This window comes from Oryzias latipes, chromosome 16 (genome assembly GCF_053564925.1).
Source record: "Oryzias latipes strain Hd-rR chromosome 16, Olatipes_Hd-rR_3.1".
Taxonomy (NCBI): domain Eukaryota; kingdom Metazoa; phylum Chordata; class Actinopteri; order Beloniformes; family Adrianichthyidae; genus Oryzias; species Oryzias latipes.
Genome location: NC_136252.1, coordinates 36,231,561 through 36,250,654, shown reverse-complemented (window position 1 = coordinate 36,250,654; position 19,094 = coordinate 36,231,561). Strand labels below are relative to the sequence as shown.

Genomic DNA, 19,094 nt, shown 5'->3' with positions numbered 1-19,094 from the left:
TGTTAACATGGAGGAGATTAGAGAGATAGGAGGGAGCCAGGCTATGGGGGGCTTTGAAAGTGTAGAGAAGGAGCTTGAACTTAATCCTAAAGGCTACTGGAAGCCAGTGCAGCTGCTGGAGAACGGGAGTGATGTGATGGAAGGAGGGAGTTCTGGTGATGATGCGGGCAGCTGAATTCTGGACCAATTGAAGCTTATTTAGAGTTTTGTTGGGAAGACCAAAGAGAAGAGCATTACAATAGTCGAGACCAGAAGTGACCAGACTATGAACTAATATGGAGGCGGAGTGGATGGTAAGGGAGGGGCGGAGTCGATTAATATTGCGTAGATGAAAGTAGGCTGACCGAGTAATGCTGTTGATGTGGGATTGAAATGATAATGTACTGTCAAGGATGACACCCAGATCCTTTAGTCACGTGGTTTTGTTTACAAGCTTTGGTTCAAACAAGGAATAAGAAATCCGACCACAGTCTGAATACAGAGCAGACGCAAAGTTCAGGACTCGGTCCGGAACATATGAAGCGGACCCGCTCCAGGTCTGAAGTAAACCGACGGAAAATGAATGTAATTTATCCAAAACTGTCAACGTTGATAGAATTGAACCCTATTGGTTGATTTAACTGACTATATAATTGCTGCTCTGTGATTGGTTGACCCGTTTACATTTTCTTGTACATTCCATTCCACTTTATCCTATCCTATCTTTGATATCACTCAGGAACCTTGTCTTAGTTGTGGTTCTGCTTTGGTCGATTTCTGACAGGAACCAGACCTTCTGTCCAGAATCGGGTCAGTTTAGGACCTGGAGAGAAGCTGGGGGCCACATCCTACCTTTGGGGGGTCAGGTTGTCCAGACAGGAAGTGATGTAATGTCTGTAGTAGTCCACCTGCTCGCTGTGAAAGTTGCTTTTCTCCTGCAGGCAGCTTAGGGTCTGACGCAGCTTCTGTAGCTCCGCCCCTCGCCGCTGCCGGCGCAAACGTTGCTGTCGGATGTCCTGAAAGGAAAAAACATTTACACAGCTGGCAGGTCACTGAACAGCCCCGCCCACTCCAAAGAGCCACAGGGAGGATCAGAAAGAAAGCTCTGACCTTGGCGATCTGCTGGAGAATCTGGCTCTCGGTCTGCGGTGGCGTCAAGACCCCAAGTGTCTCCAGACAGCGAAGACTCCGCAGGATCTTCCTCTTCTTCTCTTCCAGGCTCAGGTTGCTGTTGGCGACCAGCGACTGGTTCCTCTTCATCTTCTCCGGCGTTTGCGCGTCCTGCCGGGCTCTACGCTGCAGCAACCAATCATGACGGGCTTCCTGTGGCAAAGGGGGAGGGGTCTCGTTAGACGCAAGGTGGGAGCGGAGGCCTGTAGGTGGTTACAGGTACATCACCTGGGCAGGTGAGGTCTGTGTCCTCAGGATGTCACTGAGAGAGTCTCCTGACTGCGTCCTGATGACATCAACAATCAGCTGCTTGGTGCTGAAATAAAAAACAAAAACACCTCAGCTAGTGGGTGTGGCTAACAAACAGGTGAGGCTGTAGGCGGAGCTACCTGAGCAGAAGTCCTTTGGCGTCTTTTTCCTCCTTGGCGTCACTGAAGATGTCAAACTTGTTGGTCAGGGTTAGAGAAACCTCCGTCTTACTCAGCTCTGCCTCTGATGAGAACAAACATGTAACACCTGCCACAGGTGGAGCCACAGTCCAAGAACCAAGACCTACCTGCCGCAGAACCAGCGAGGTCCTCCAGAGAGGGAACCGCTCCGAGGTCCTTTAGAATGAGTTTCAGCGGGTCTGACGGGTCCGGACACAAAGCGTCCTGGTGGTCCAACAGCAGCTGCAGAGAGACGGCTGCAGGTCAGGAGGAAACGGCGGGGTCCAGGTCCGGCTCCCGGTCCGGCTCGGTTCTCACCTGGTGCGTGTTGAGCAGCTCGCTGACAGAGATGTAGATGACGGGCCGGTTGAGGATCAGCAGCTCAGAGTACTCGTCCATGCTGAAGTGCTGCTCCAGTTCAGGAACGTCACAGACCGCCTGCAGGAAGCTCCTGGAAAGGAACCATCCGGACCATCAGGTCCACCTGCAGACTCGCTCTTCCCTTCTTCACCTGCATGCGAGCTCACCAGAACTTGGCGTGAGTCTGGCTGATGTACTGGTTCAGGGCCCGGATGTGGTACCCGTCTCCATGGAAGTGCTTGTTGGCAGCAACTTGCTGCAGCATCCGAGCGACAGAGCCCAGGACGTGGCGCTGCTCCGGCAGCAGGGCGGAGCCGGTGGAGCGCTCCAGAACATCGAAACCGTCTGGAGCCACAATGGCCGGGTTCATGTAGCGGTAATACACCAGGTTCCCCACAATCTGAGGGACAAGGCCACCATGAGATGCTCTGCAGGTTCTGACTGATCAGCAGCTGCTTCCAACTCCACACTGAGGAGGTTCTGCAGGGATCGGGGGAAACCTGACCCGGCAGAGCTGTCAGGGTTCCCCTGTCAGAACCGGAGGGGGTGATGGGAACAGAGGGGTTTACCTTGTAGAGCTCGTCCTCTCCAGCTTCAGGAAACTTGGTTTTCAGGGCGTCCCGGAGTGTTTTAGCGGAGAACCGCAGCCCGTAGCTGCAGAAGAAGAAGAGGCATCACCTGAGGAACCCTGACCCAAAGCCGATGTCATGAAAACATCCATCGTTTTAATCCGGTTCAGTCCAGATTATGGCTCAGATTATCTTCACAGTTTCTGCAGCGATTATCAGATTAGGGTTTGGAATAGGGTTGTGCGTGATGCCACGCCCCCGCCACGTTGCGAGTCGACACCATAATCCGCGGTTACATGCCCAAAATATCTTGATGGGATCAATGGTCGGATTAGAATCCAACCGTGTACATGGGCCCAGAAAAACGTTTTCAGAATATAACAAACGTTCACTAAGGTCACACTTTCAGTCGGAATAAATCATTCGCACATGCGCAGTAGGGTTTGACAAACCGGAAGAGGATATAACTTCCGCCGAGTGGCTTTTTTTTTCAAACTTTATTGAATGTAACAATTCAATACAAAACAATGTTAAACAGCGCCGAGCGGCTATATACATTGACATGTCAGCTCGGTAAAATACGAGATGATCTTCTAAACGTGCTTTTAATAATGTTACGGTTATTATGAAACACCTGTTCGCTCATCGTTTGAATTGAACGAAGCCAGGATTAGCAGTATGCTAACACGGGCTAACAACATTAGCTTTGGGTGGCGCTGCATCCTGGCTGCACGCAAACATTTGGGAATAACATCAGCCTTTATTTCGTCGGCACACGACTGGAAACACAAATCCACGTGATTTTTTGAACGGTTTCTAAGGACTGAGCCACATTTCTGCCTCACACCGCCGCTGTGTGTGCTGACGATCCGAGCTCTGCTCCGAGACACACACTTTTAGACCCGGTTCTGAGTTCGGTAGCTAGTTCCCCCAGAGCTGCGGGACGGATCGCAGTCTTAAATCTCCCACACATAGCGCTCATGTAACAAAGCACCCCCCCCCTCCCCCCTTCCCCTCAAACACAAAGCTGTAAGTCCGCGCTCCGCCGGTCCACTTCACTAGTGAAGTGCGGGAGCAGACTACTTCTTTTCTATTTTGTTTGTTACTTTTTTTGTTAAAGTCACTTCCCTCAGTTTATACTGGATCATCGCGGATGAGTCATTAGTTGGGAAATAAAATAAATAAAGTAATAAAGTAAAATAACGAATAGCAATTATCTAAGACAGAAAAACTAAAAATAGCCCCCCCCCCACGACGATATCATCGTCCATCCCGATGGTTGACAGCAAACATCGTCAACGGCCAATTTAGGGGACATCGCCCAACCCTAGTTTGGAACGCTGTAGAACAAATTCCTCAAGGGATTTAAATCAGTTCAGAGCCGCATATGAAGCGTTATTATTATGGGATGGTTCTGCGATGTGTGCGGACCACAGGTCTGAGGGGAACCGAGCCTCTGAGACCCAAACTCCAGAACAGGTGAAGACCTACGGAACTTTGTGGAGGTTGGAGGTGATGGCTTTGAGGACTCGGTCAGTCAGGTTCTTCAGGTTAATGACGGCGATGTCGATCCTCCTCTGGACCTCCGGGTGCGACAGAGCGTCTCCAGAAGAAACCTCGTACGGTAAAGAGCTGCTCAGACACACAGGTGAACCGTTACGACCGTCAAACCTTTGTTACCCGTGTCCCAGGTGAGGGTGCTCTAACCTCTTTAGTCCAGTCTTGGTCTCCGTCTGGTTGATCCAGGACTTGTAAACCTCCACTGGGTCAGTTCTGATGCTGAGGGTTCTGTCCAGCAGCAGGTCCTGTAGAGCCGGACCCAGCACCTCCCGGAGGGGGTTCTGACCGTGAGCATGGCGGTAAAAGTTCACCATCATCTTGATGACGGTGGGGTTCCCAGTGACAATGTCCTGAGGCTGTGTGACCTTCAGGCTGTAAAGAAACGCCTTAGTTAGAGAACGCCGACCTTCCTCAGGTGATCACTGCCAGCAGGTTACCTGATCTCATATCGCAGAGCTGCAGTGAACAGCTGCAGCAGCAGGAAGCCGTCTCTGCGGTCGGAGCCATAGTTGAACAGACTAAACACCAACATCTCCATGAAGGAGTTGGAGCGACTCTGAGGCATCAGGAAGATCAGCTGAGCCAGGTACAGAGGCTGCGTCTGAAACGGACACGCCACAAAACTCACCTGCAGACCAACACGGACGTCTTCCTGCGCATAGTAGGCTGCAGGGGGTCCACAACCCAGGAACTGTCCCACCTGACCCTCAACCTGTGAACTTCCCCTTGACTCAGGAACTGACCCCCAACCCAGGAACTGTCCCACCTGGCTCTCTCCCCAAGAAATAATGTCCCTTGACCCTAACCGAGTAGGACAGCACCTACTGCAGATATGAAAGAAACAAAGGAAGCAGAGCACACCTTGACCACACCCTCAGACGGAGAAAGAACTAGAATTATGGGATAGAAAAATGACCTTCATCTTAACCAAAGGAAAGAGGTTGAAGAAAAACTGAAGGAATTTGGTTCAAAAACAAAGGAACACATGAAAAAGACACACTGACGAAGAAATGTCCATGTTCATCTGCCAATAAAGACTGGACAAAAACTCACCTGCAGCAGGTAGAACAGGTGCTGGTAGGCCTCCAGCCTTTCCCTCCTCTTCCTGCTCAGAGCCTTTAAGCCTTTGCTCTTCTCCACATCCATCATGTCCGACAGTTGCTCTTTGGTCTTCCTGGTAAGCTTCTTGCAGTGAGAAACCACTTCCTGTTCACAGGGACAATGGAAGGGCGGGGCCTCAGGTGATCTTCCAGGTTACATTGGTCCTAACATCCAGGTGACCACTCTCACCTGCAGTGTGGCTCTGTTCCGCACAAGCAGACCGATCTTCAGGTCCATCAGGTCCAGGTCACCCTCCAGCTGTCGGTTAAAGCGAATGGTCCTCGCCACCTCCTCAGTGAGACGCAGAAGCTCCGCCTCCTCCCGGATGTCTCCGTCACTCATGTCAAGCAGGTGAAGGAACTTCCTGACCACTGACAAGGGGGGCGTGGTGGAATGAACTGAAAGAGGAGAAAGGAGAGGCGTCTTCATGTCTGCTGCAATAAAGTGTCTCACGGACCAATCAGAAGCAGGCGTGAACGTACCCAGCATCCTGTATTCGTGTCGCGCTCTGTTAGCTCTGAAGAACGCCTGGATCTTGACGACTGCGCCAACCTATCAACGAGTCCGACACACACAGACGGCTCTCTGATTGGACGTCTGCTTCAGCTGTTTCATGGTTCAACCAGCAGAGCCACTCGGATCGGTCCACTGAAATGAGACTTACATGGCATCTGAAGAACCGCAGTCGGTCTCGATATCTTCTCCTCATCAACCACATCCTCACCAGGGACTGGATCTTTTTACAGAAAAAGTCACAACATGTGAGGAGGCAAAAGCAGTAAGACTGAGAGAAAGGCCATTCTTAGGCAAAACCTAAATGACTGCAGAACCAACTACCAAAAACCTAAAAGACTGCAAATCAGCCTACCAAAAACCAAAAAGACAGCAGAACCAACTACTCAAAAAACCTAAACGACATCAGATCAGACTACCAAAAACCTAAATGACTGCATAACCAACTACTCAAAAAACCTAAACGACATCAGATCAGACTACCAAAAACCTAAATGACTGCATAACCAACTACCAAAAACCTAAACAACTGCAGAACAATCTACCAAAAACCTAAATGACTACAGATCAGACTACAAAAAACCTAAATGACTGCAGAACCAACTACTAAAAACCTAAATGACTACAGATCAGACTACCAAAAACCGAAATGACTACAGATCAGACTACCAAAAACCTAAATGACTGCAGAACCAACTAACAAAAACCTAAACGACTGCAAATCAGACTACCAAAAACCTAATCGACTACAGAACCAACTATCAAAAACCTAAATGACAGCAGATCAGACAACCAAAAACCTAAACGACAGCAGAACCAACTATCAAAAACCTAAATGACTACAGAACCAACTACCAAAAACCTAAATGACAGCAGATCAGACTACCAAAAACCTAAATGACAGCAGATCAGACTACCAAAAACCTAAACGACTGCAAATCAGACTACAAAAACCTATACGACAGCAGAACCAACTACCAAAAACCTAAACGACAGCAGAACCAACTACCAAAAACCTAAATGACAGCAGATCAGACTACCAAAAACCTAAACGACTGCAAATCAGACTACAAAAACCTATACGACAGCAGAACCAACTACCAAAAACCTAATCGACTACAGAACCAACTATCAAAAACCTAAATGACTACAGAACTAACTACCAAAAACCTAATCGACTACAGAACCAACTATCAAAAACCTAAATGACTACAGAACCAACTACCAAAAACCTAAACAACTGCAGAACCAACTACCAAAAACCTAAATGACTATAGATCAGACTACCAAAAACCTAAACGACAGCAGAACCACTTACCAAAAACCTAAAAGACTGCAAATCAGCCTACCAAAAACCAAAAAGACAGCAGAACCAACTACTCAAAAAACCTAAACGACATCAGATCAGACTACCAAAAACCTAAATGACTGCATAACCAACTACTCAAAAAACCTAAACGACATCAGATCAGACTACCAAAAACCTAAATGACTGCATAACCAACTACCAAAAACCTAAACAACTGCAGAACAAACTACCAAAAACCTAAATGACTACAGATCAGACTACAAAAAACCTAAATGACTGCAGAACCAACTACTAAAAACCTAAATGACTACAGATCAGACTACCAAAAACCGAAATGACTACAGATCAGACTACCAAAAACCTAAATGACTGCAGAACCAACTAACAAAAACCTAAACGACTGCAAATCAGACTACCAAAAACCTAATCGACTACAGAACCAACTATCAAAAACCTAAATGACTACAGATCAGACTACCAAAAACCTAATCGACTACAGAACCAACTACTCAAAAGCCTAAACGACTGCAGATCAGACTACCAAAAACCTAAATGACAGCAGATCAGACTACCAAAAACCTAAATGACTGCAGATCAGACTACCAAAAACCTAAACGACAGCAGAACCAACTATCAAAAACCTAAATGACTACAGAACCAACTACCAAAAACCTAAATGACAGCAGATCAGACTACCAAAAACCTAAATGACAGCAGATCAGACTACCAAAAACCTAAACGACTGCAAATCAGACTACAAAAACCTATACGACAGCAGAACCAACTACCAAAAACCTAAACGACAGCAGAACCAACTACCAAAAACCTAAATGACAGCAGATCAGACTACCAAAAACCTAAACGACTGCAAATCAGACTACAAAAACCTATACGACAGCAGAACCAACTACCAAAAACCTAATCGACTACAGAACCAACTATCAAAAACCTAAATGACTACAGAACTAACTACCAAAAACCTAATCGACTACAGAACCAACTATCAAAAACCTAAATGACTACAGAACCAACTACCAAAAACCTAAACAACTGCAGAACCAACTACCAAAAACCTAAATGACTACAGATCAGACTACCAAAAACCTAAATGACTACAGATCAGACTACCAAAAACCTAAACGACAGCAGAACCACTTACCAAAAACCTAAACGACTGCAAATCAGACTACAAAAACCTATACGACAGCAGAACCAACTACCAAAAACCTAATCGACTACAGAACCAACTATCAAAAACCTAAATGACTACAGAACCAACTACCAAAAACCTAAACAACTGCAGAACCAACTACCAAAAACCTAAATGACTATAGATCAGACTACCAAAAACCTAAACGACAGCAGAACCACTTACCAAAAACCTAAACGACTGCAAATCAGACTACAAAAACCTATACGACAGCAGAACCACCTACCAAAAACCTAATCGACTACAGAACCAACTACCAAAAACCTAAATGACTATAGATCAGACTACCAAAAACCTAAACGACAGCAGAACCACTTACCAAAAACCTAAACGACTGCAAATCAGACTACAAAAACCTATACGACAGCAGAACCAACTACCAAAAACCTAATCGACTACAGAACCAACTATCAAAAACCTAAATGACTACAGAACCATCTATCAAAAACCTAAACGACTGGACTTCCGGTTGTGACATGTAAGGAGAGGACGCATAGGAAGAGGCTCCCGGCTCATTTTTTCTTAACCCCTCTTTTAATACATTACACTGCGTAAACTTTGGTATATATTTAGTTGTGGTCGTATCAAGCTCTCTTGGTAAGAATGAACAGCTCTAAATCTGCCAAATCGGCCAACAGCGTGCAAACCCCGGCCACGCGCGCAGCGGCTAAGTTAGCATCTTTCACAGCTAGCAACTCTCCGAGCACCACAGGAGCGTCTGAGACCACCCCGCCGCCCGTTGCAGCTGGTGCAGACATTATGGACCAACTAGCGGCTGAGTTCGCAAAACAGAGAACCTCACTGAAGGAGGACATTGAAATGGCCATCAAACCAATATAATCCTCTCTGGATTCGCTACAGACAACTCTCAACTCCTTCCAGAGCCGTCTTACCTCCGTGGAGGGGGTTGCCGGCGATAACTTTGAGCGGCTCACAGTTGCGGAGTCTGCCATCAGAATGCTCCAGAATCACAACCAGGAGCTTTTGGATCGATGTGAAGACCTGGAAAACCGCTCACGGTGATCTAATCTCCGCATTCTGAACATCCCAGAAGGCAGCGAAAACGGCAAAGACCCCGTGAAGTTCATGTCGGATGTGCTGATCCAGCTGATGGGACCAGAAGTTTTCCCCGCGCCGCCTGAGCTTGAGAGAGCACACCGGACCCCGACCTCCAAACCCGGCCAAAGATCATCTCCTCCAGGGCTCCAGACTGCGACCAATTGGTCGCATTTTGCGACCAAAATTTGAGAGTGTGCGACTGAATTTTACATCCAGTCGCACATGTGCGACCAGTAAATTTGCCTCCCCCACCCTACGTATTTTTTTATACATCAAACGTGGAAGGGGCACGTCAATGATCAATGAAATACTCATGAAACGCCAGCACACACTCGCGTGATGCCTGTCTGTGAGGCGGCCAATGCGTGTGAGAAGAATAGGGAAAGTCACTGTAAGTGGCTAAATGCGTGGAGGGGATAATCGAGATAATCGAGTGCGCGTAAACATCTGTGGGAATGAAACGGAGACAAATATCACAACCTCATCATGTGCGTCTGAGCTATGAGCAAGCGAACTATTGATTCGTTCTTCTGACCTGCGGCTAGTGTACCAGTGCCAGAGTGTACAGCAGGGGTCTCAAGCTCTCGGCCCGCGGGCTATTTGCGGCCCCCAAGATGATATTTTGCGGTCCCCGCCTTAATATGAAAGTTTAATGTTACTGCAGCCCGCCAGTTTGTATGAATGACACTTTTTCTTTGTCGTGCACGGAGCTGACCAACCAATCACAGTGGGGTATATGACTCTTGGGGGCGTGACACTGACCAGGCTTGAAAGCAGGAAACCTGACAGCCCCCTCCCCGGACCACATTAAGGACTTCCTTACTTTCCTTTTTAGAACGTATCTATTCGATCGTAATTTTCTACATACATGCAGTCCGTGCTGAACTTTTCTCTGGGCCGCACAGACCCGGTGGAAGGTTTAGGTTTTGGTGACGGTTACGGCGGCGCATCAGACGGTTCCGCGGGAGATGGTCAGCTGAGGAGAATAAATGTCCCACACCTACGTGCGTGACAGCTAACGGGGCTTGAACTTTAAACACGCTCGAGCAAAAACAACACTGGTTTTAGACTCACTGAAAGTACGTGGGGAAAATGCAACGATCTAGCCTGGATCGTTGGCGAGACCAGAAGGGGGGGGGGGGGGGGGGGGGCTGTGAGCTGTAACATTCAATTTAGTTTTAATATTCTTCTCCCCCTTAGTATGATCTGTGTTATTATATATTTTATGATTATTTTAATGTTTTGTGATGAATGTAGCCTTTTTTTAATGAATTGGTATTTTAAATTATTTTAATTAATCACTCCACTACAAAAACCATCAGGACACATGTCCCATAATGCATTGTTTTGTAGTCTGTAGGGCAGCTTTCAGTCAGTTCAGTTTCCAGCTGTGTCCGGGTAGGTTTGCCCCTTGCTTCCACCCCTTTCTCGCAATATTTTTGTGATGATTGACAGTTGATGTTGGAGCAAAAACAAAAATATATGTCACACACCAGGTGATCTGCGCAGCGTTGAGTTCACCTCGGTGATCTCAAACACGCTTATTGTGCATCTTGGCTGCACCTATTTGGTGTCACAAAGATAAATTTCCATCCGTTTTGTTTACTATTTGTACTGTCATGACAGCGATGCTGCTGTCAGTTTACCTTGTTGTTGCATCTTCAAAAGTGCAGAATAAAATGTGACACTGAATTTGAAACAGCACATTGTAATTTCTGCATCTATTATTAAAGTATTTATTAGTAATACAGTGGAAATTAGTGGATTTGGTTAGCATGTTGATTTACGGGATGCGCCCCTAAATTTTCTGGTTGTGCCCCTAAAATTTTCAGTTAGGGGCCACTGTGCTCCTAGTGAAAAAAGTTAGTCTGGAGCCCTGATCTCCTCGCACGTTCCTGGTCTGCTTTTCTAGGTTCCAGCAAAAAGAAGCTGCGCTACGCTGGGCCCGGAGTCATGAGCTGAAATACCAAGGTGCCACCATCAGAGTTTACCAGGATGTCAGCGCGGCGCTGGCTAAGAAGAGAGCTGCGTTTAACGGCGTCAAACGAGCGCTGTACCAGAAGAACATCAAATTCCACCTGCTCTACCCGGCCCGGCTGCGAGTGATGTTCGACAATAACGTACTGACTTTCGACTCGCCTGACGAAGCGCAGAAATTTTATGACCAGAAATTTGAGCATGTTGACACTGGACTTCAGGTGTGAGTATTTATGCTATAAATCTTAAGCCAAAAACCACTATCTGACGTAACCACCGTCGTGCGTGGGGTCCCTTAGTTTATTCATGTGCATGCGTGTGTTTTCTTTTACCATTATTATAATATTTGATTTTTCGTTCTTAAGTTTTCAATTTTTTTTTTGAAAATTTTTAAACATATTCAGCCTCAGGATCTGACGTTTAAACAGATGCCAAGATATGTTTAGTAGTTTACAATTTTGTATCTTAACTTTGTCTTTTTAATTTTTATTTTATTATTATTATTTTCTTGTTGTTTTTTCCCCCCCTCCTTTAACTGATTAGTTAACACATCAGTTATTTGCTAATGATTGTCTGAACTTTAGTGCTTATGTTCTATTTCAAAGAGCTGGGAGCCCTATGCATAACATAAGGAAATGTGCTACCAGAAGTTCGTAGGAAAAATAGTGTTTAGCCTGCAGCTTGCCTCATTGAGAAGGACAGGTATAGGCTTAGTTCTTAGGTTAGGTTTAAACAGGGTTTTGTTTAAGGGTGGGGAAGGGGACGTCATCACTCTTCTGCAGCATGGACTGCGTTTTTTCTTTGATAAAGTAATCAATAAGCTGTGCACCCTGGCTGTCACTTCTGGGTCTTTTTCTCCCTTATTTTTTATATGGTGAACAGTGCTGATGCAGGAGGAGCTGCCGTACGTTTCATCACTTGGAATGTAAAAGGTTTAAATGGACCTGTTAAACGAGCTAGGATATTTAATCACCTTAAACATTTGAAATGTGATATTGCCTTCCTGCAGGAAACTCACCTACTGGTTAAAGACCAAGTTAGACTTAAAAAAAGCTGGGTTGGTAATATATTTCATTCTAATCTTAATTCTAAAACCTGCGGAACAGTCATACTAATTCATAAAAAAATCCAGTTTGCTGAAACCACCATTATTCCAGACCCTCAAGGGCGGTTTGTGATCGTGTCTGGGCTCCTGTATCATAAGCCTGTGGTCTTGGTAAACATCTACGCCCCGAATTGGGATGATGAAAAATTTATGAGTAAGATAATGTCATTGATTCCTGACCTAAACTCACACCAGTTAATTTTTGGTGGAGACTTGAACTGTGTAATAAATCCAACACTTGATCGTTCAAATCCTAAATCAACAAACCTTTCCAAAAAAGCCAAAATCTTATCAAATTTTATGAACGAGATAGGATGTGTTGACCGTGTTTTGTATCCACAAAGTAAATCATATTCTTTCTTTTCCTCTGTACATCACTCATATAGTCGAATAGACTATTTTTACATTGACCAGAATCTTATCCCATTGTTTCAAAAGTTGAATACTCATCTATAATTGAATCTGACCACGCCCCTGTACTACTGGATCTTGTGTTTCCTTACTATAAATCAGAACGGCCCCCCTGGAAGTTTGACAGAAACCTCTTGGCTGAGGATAGCTTTTGCAAAATGATATCCCAAAGAATAGACGACTTCATAGAAACTAACCAAAAAGATGACATCTCCCCTTCTATCCTCTGGGAAACATTAAAGGCTGTTATCAGAGGCGAAATTATCTCGTATTCAGCTAAAATAAAGAAAATGAAAAGGACCACACAAGAAGAGCTTATCAAATCTATATCTAAAGTGGATGCTCAGTATTCTGCCTCTCCCTCCCCTGAACTCTATAAAAAGAGACTACACCTCCAAACAAAATATAATTTGATAGCAACTGAAAAAACAGAACAGCTTCTGTTAAAATCACGGGGATATCTCTATGAACATGGCGACAAAGCTGGACGTTTCTTAGCACACCAACTGAAGTGTCGTTCAGCTGCTCAACTTATTCCCCAAATAACAAAAAAAGATGGCACACTGACTATTGACCCAGCAGAAATTAACGAAGCGTTTACTTCCTTTTACTCCGACCTGTATATGTCAGAAATGACAGAAGATTTCTCGGAGATGGAAATGTTTTTAAATAACTTAGAATCCCCCTTAGTAACAGAAATACACAGGACCAATGCTGAGCTTCCACTGGACCATAAAGAAATCACTAATGCAATACACTCAATGCAAAATGGTAAGGCTCCGGGCCCAGACGGGTACCCTATAGAGTTTTATAAAAAATTCTCAAACAGACTATCCCCAATACTACTTGATATGTTTAATGACTCTCTCTCCCGTGGCTCCCTCCCCCAGACATTAACTGAAGCATCAATTACCCTTCTCCTTAAACCAGGTAAAGATGGTAAAGACTGTGGCTCGTACCGACCCATCTCTCTCCTTAACTGTGATGCAAAGATCTTAGCTAAAGCCCTCTCTCTTCGTTTAGAATCCACAATACAGGATGTGATCTCTGATGATCAAACTGGTTTTATGCCGGGGCGCCACTTATTCAAAAATGTACGCCGACTTTTTAACATAATTTACTCTCCTGCCTCTGTAGCAGAGGCAGAAGTGGTAATTGCACTTGATGCAGAGAAAGCCTCTGATAGGGTGGAGTGGAGATATCTATTTGCATGTTTAAAGAAATTTGGTTATGGTCCCAACTTCATCTCCTGGATCAAGCTTTTGTATAAATCACCCAAAGCCTCCATAATTAGTAATAGCAAGCGGTCACAATATTTTCAGTTGTCACGAGGTACTCGCCAGGGTTGTCCTCTCAGCCCACTACTATTCGCTTTAGCTATAGAGCTCTTATCTATCACACTTAAAACTTTACCATCAATCAGTGGAATTCACAGGGGCGGTAAGGAGCATAGAGTATCTTTGTATGCAGATGATTTATTGTTATATTTGTCAGACCCCATTCTAAACGTCCCTCACATAATTTATGCTTTGAGGAAATTTGGGGCTTTCTCTGGGTACAAATTGAACTTAAGTAAAAGTGAATGTTATCCTGTTAATGATCTGGCTCTCCAAATACAAAATGGCGCCTTGCCATTTCAAATGTCCACAAATGGCTTTAAGTACTTGGGAATCACTATTACAAGAGATATGCAACATCTCCATCAAAAAAACTTCTGTCATTTATTAGAAAAGACCAAATTAGACCTAAAGAAGTGGAGGACTCTTCAACTATCCCTGACAGGAAAGGTTAATTGTGTTAAAATGACTGTACTCCCCAAATTTCTTTACCTTTTTCAGTGCATCCCCCTCTACATCCCCAAAATATTTTTTAAATCTCTTGATAAGATTTTTGTCTCATTTCTGTGGGATGGAAGGAAACCTAGGATACGGCTTGAATTGCTACAGAGGTCTAAAAATCAAGGCGGTTTAGCCTTTCCCAACTTTCAGTACTATTACTGGGCTTCAAATGTAAAGAATATCTTACACTGGCTCCACAGTCCGAGTGTGGACTCTTGAAGCTGCATCATGCTTCTCAACTTCCCTCCATGCTCTGGTCACCTCTGACTTGTCTATCTCTGCCCTTAAATATACCGATAACCCAGTCGTCATAAATACTCTTAAAATATGGTTTCAGTTCAGACGGAACTTTGACTGTGGGGATCTCCTGCATTTGAGTCCCATAAATATGACTCACTTGTTTCCCCATGCTAGACTGGATTCTGGTTTCATTCTCTGGAAACAGCAAGGTATTCATTTGTTCAAAGACATGTACATAAACTCTGTTTTTGCTAGTTTTGATGATCTTTCAATTAAGTTTAATCTCCCCCGGTCTAGCCTATTCCGTTACTTCCAAATTCGCCACTTCCTTCAGCGTCATACCCCAGACTTTCCATATTTGCCATTATGCTCAGGTATAGAAGCACTTCTAGAAACTCCAGTACATCTTAGAAGATTTATCTCAAGGATATATGCTCAGATAACTTCCTTAAAAAACACAAATCTTGTAAAACTCAGGACAGATTGGGTGAATGAGTTGGGGGAGGAACTGGCTTTGGAGGACGACATATGGAATGATGCTTTACTGAAAGTAAATGGCAGCTCCTCCTGTGCAAACTTAAACTTAATACAATTTAAAGTTGTACATCGCATCCACTATTCCAAAGCTAAACTAGCAAAGATCTATCCTAATGTAGAAGCCAGCTGTGATAGATTACATCAGACTACAAAAAACCTAAATGACTGCAGAACCAACTACCAAAAACCTAAACAACTGCAGAACCAACTACCAAAAACCTAAACAACTGCAGATCAGACAACCAAAAACCGAAATGACTACAGATCAGACAACCAAAAACCGAAATGACTACAGATCAGACTACAAAAAACCTAAATGACTGCAAAACAAACTACCAAAAACCGAAATGACTACAGATCAGACTACCAAAAACCGAAATGACTGCAGAACCAACTACCAAAAGCCTAAAGAACCGCAGAACCAACTACCAAAAACCTAAACGACTGCAAATCAGACTACCAAAAACCTAATCGACTACAGAACCAACTATCAAAAACCTAAATGACTACAGATCAGACTACCAAAAACCTAAACAGCAGAACCAACTACTCAAAAAACCTAAACGACAGCAGATCAGACTACCAAAAGCCTAAAGAACAGCAGAACCAACTACCAAAAACCTAAACAGCTGCAGAACCAACTACCAAAAACCTAAACAGCTGCAGAACCAACTACCAAAAACCTAAATGACTACAGATCAGACTACCAAAAACCTAAACAGCTGCAGAACCAACTACCAAAAACCTAAATGACTACAGATCAGACTACCAAAAACCTATACGACAGCAGAACCAACTACCAAAAACCTAATCGACTACAGAACCAACTATCAAAAACCTAAACGAGTACAGAACCAACTATCAAAAACCTAAACGACTGCAGAACCGACTACCAAAAACCTAAACGACTGCAAATCAGACTACCAAAAACCTATACGACAGCAGAACCAACTACCAAAAACCTAATCGACTACAGAACCAACTATCAAAAACCTAAACGAGTACAGAACCAACTATCAAAAACCTAAACGACTGCAGAACCGACTACCAAAAACCTAAACGACTGCAAATCAGACTACCAAAAACCTATACGACAGCAGAACCAACTACCAAAAACCTAATCGACTACAGAACCAACTATCAAAAACCTAAACGAGTACAGAACCAACTATCAAAAACCTAAACGACTGCAGAACCGACTACCAAAAACCTAAACGACTGCAAATCAGACTACCAAAAACCTATACGACAGCAGAACCAACTACCAAAAACCTAATCGACTACAGAACCAACTATCAAAAACCTAAACGAGTACAGAACCAACTATCAAAAACCTAAACGACTGCAGAACCGACTACCAAAAACCTATACGACTACAGATCAGACTACCAAAAACCTAAACGAGTACAGAACCAACTATCAAAAACCTAAATGACTACAGAACCAACTATCAAAAACCTAAATGACTACAGAACCAACTATCAAAAACCTAAACAACTGCAGAACCAACTACCAAAAACCTAAATGACTACAGAACCAACTATCAAAAACCTAAACGACTGCAGAACCGACTACCAAAAACCTAAACAACTACAGATCACACTACCAAAAAGCTAACTGACTGCAGATCAGACTACCAAAAACCTAAACGACAGGAGAACCAACAACCAAACACTTAAACGACCGCAGACGGACTGCAAAAGACCGTAATTGCTGTGCTTCAGGCTTCTGACAGCTGTCTAGGTGAAAAGCGTTCCGCTGTGGTAGCTACCTTCACCACTGCCCTCCAGTTCATGTAGAGCAACTGCAGCCGCCGCCGGTACGCCCTTTGCTGGACGAACCTCCTCCAGTTGGCCTGAAACAGGATCAAGAATGGGGACGAGTCAGCGGGAGTAATTTTGATTAGAAATGCCGACGGAAGGCTCTGGATCCAAAATAAACCCTTCAGATTCAGTCTACGGTGAAGTTGTTTCAGGTTAACAGGCTTTGGTCATGTCCGGTTGAACTTTAAGTTCTTGACAAACACGAACTCATCAGCGGACGGCGCAGACGGTCCCGGTCAAAACAAATGTGCTGCCACTGCTTCAACTTTCCTGAGATGACGATGCCAACACGGTGAGAACGGGATCCCAACAAAAACAGCGGTGAAATAATCAATGTGGCTTTCAGGTTCTGTGGGTGAAATCTACCCTCTTTCAGATTTAAAGAGAGTTTTTTAAAGCCACTCTGTCAGCTAGAAAACCTGGGGCCTCATTTCTAAAACTTTGCGTAGGATTTGCGTCAGAAGTGGCGTACGGATGAAACATAGGACGTGCGTACGCACAGAAATATTGGGATTTATAAACCGTGCGCACACACATCCTACGCATCTTTCCCTTAATAAATCACAACCAATTCTAAATGCAGCGCAGCTTTTGCGGCTTCATGACACGCCCATAGTTGCCCATAAATAGTCCGTGAAACGCCCACAAATGAATATTCATTGATTGTGAAACCATGGCAACACAGAGAGGAAATCAAAAAAACGTAACTTCACTCAATGTGAAGTAGAAGTTATCGTTGGCGAGGTGGAAAAGAGGAGAAAAGTGTTGTTTGGAGGGCACAGTGTGGGCATTACTAATGCCAAAAAGGCACGTGAGCGGCAGACGGTGGCAGACGCCGTAAATGCTGCAGCCTCACAACCTCGGACCGGTGAGGCTACAGCGCTCCATCAGAGGGGGGGGGGCGGAGCGCCAGATGCATGCACCGGGTGACACGCGTGGTTCCTCCGAGTGCTCCTCTGTAACGCCGGGCCCAAAAGCCCGCAGAGGTCCAACAGGACGGCTGGAGGAAGTCGGAACCGGCTCATAAGCCACTCAACAAGTCTCCTTGCTGTCTAAAGATGCGTTCACTCCGAATTCTTCCATTTGCCACATCTTCTAAGATCAGCCGTTGTGCGTCATTACGCATTGTGATGGGGCATTTTATTTCCCTCCATTTAATTACATCTGACAAGCTACAGATGTCGGTAATAATCCACCTGGAAATGGGAAATTGATCAGCAAATGTAATTTCTTGTTGCTTTCTGAATGGTTGAGACATACGCCATACATTGTTTTATCAAAAATAAAACAAACTAAAGGAATATGCATGAATACCATAATTCTGTAGCTAATGAAGAAATGTTTTACTATGAAAACAACTTTCCCCAGTGGACAATTAATGCATCTCTCTCTATCTATCCATCTGTCTGTCTGTCTGTCTGCACCTCTATCTGCTCCTCCAGATGGACACATTGAGGAGAATATCAGTTTTGTACATTATTTCGTTCTGTTAACTATATTATTTATGAGGATGAATTGCACAACATGCCAATATTGCAGAACATATTTCACTTTTCTTTCTGCAAATATGTGTTCATTTGAATTTCTGTTGTAATTTTCGTTTGATCTTTTTTGTTTGTTTCACTGCTGATCGATCAAACGGGTGTTTGTGTAGCTGTTAATTGTCAGACTTGCTTTGTGAAGTCTTCATGTTATTTCTGAGAGGCAGTATTGTCATTTTCACTTTCACGTGTTTCTTCCATCTGCCGACGGTGTCGCCGTTTCTCATTTCACCCGTTTTTGTGCGTACGCCTGGGTCAGAGCGTGAAGGACCGCACATTTTCCCCTCAAGTTTGCTTTTTATAAATCTCAACTATTGCGTAGAGAGTGGCGTACGCCTTCTTTTGTGCGTACGCAACCTTTAGA

The 19,094-nt window shown here is 44.4% G+C and overlaps 1 protein-coding gene across 9 annotated transcripts in view; it reads right to left on the bottom strand.

The window, feature by feature from the left end:
• Positions 1–19,094, bottom strand: part of iqgap3 (IQ motif containing GTPase activating protein 3) — a 53,768-nt gene that overhangs the window by 20,435 nt on the left and 14,239 nt on the right. For 4 of the 9 annotated variants that reach the window (XM_023964056.2, XM_023964058.2, XM_023964057.2 and 1 more), the window contains exons 20-35: positions 17,138–17,221; positions 5,832–5,903; positions 5,650–5,719; positions 5,357–5,565; positions 5,120–5,272; positions 4,504–4,667; positions 4,214–4,438; positions 3,998–4,138; positions 2,507–2,591; positions 2,105–2,337; positions 1,896–2,028; positions 1,706–1,820; positions 1,539–1,641; positions 1,378–1,465; positions 1,090–1,302; positions 832–995 (exon numbers count right to left, since the gene is read on the bottom strand). In XM_023964056.2, the coding sequence (XP_023819824.1) occupies positions 832–995; positions 1,090–1,302; positions 1,378–1,465; positions 1,539–1,641; positions 1,706–1,820; positions 1,896–2,028; positions 2,105–2,337; positions 2,507–2,591; positions 3,998–4,138; positions 4,214–4,438; positions 4,504–4,667; positions 5,120–5,272; positions 5,357–5,565; positions 5,650–5,719; positions 5,832–5,903; positions 17,138–17,221 (2,252 nt within the window). Of the gene's footprint in view, positions 1–567; positions 620–831; positions 996–1,089; positions 1,303–1,377; positions 1,466–1,538; positions 1,642–1,705; positions 1,821–1,895; positions 2,029–2,104; positions 2,338–2,506; positions 2,592–3,997; positions 4,139–4,213; positions 4,439–4,503; positions 4,668–5,119; positions 5,273–5,356; positions 5,566–5,649; positions 5,720–5,831; positions 5,904–17,137; positions 17,222–19,094 lie in introns of those variants that run through there. The other 5 variants (XM_023964059.2, XM_078933714.1, XM_078933713.1 and 2 more) reach the window with 2 other exon arrangements.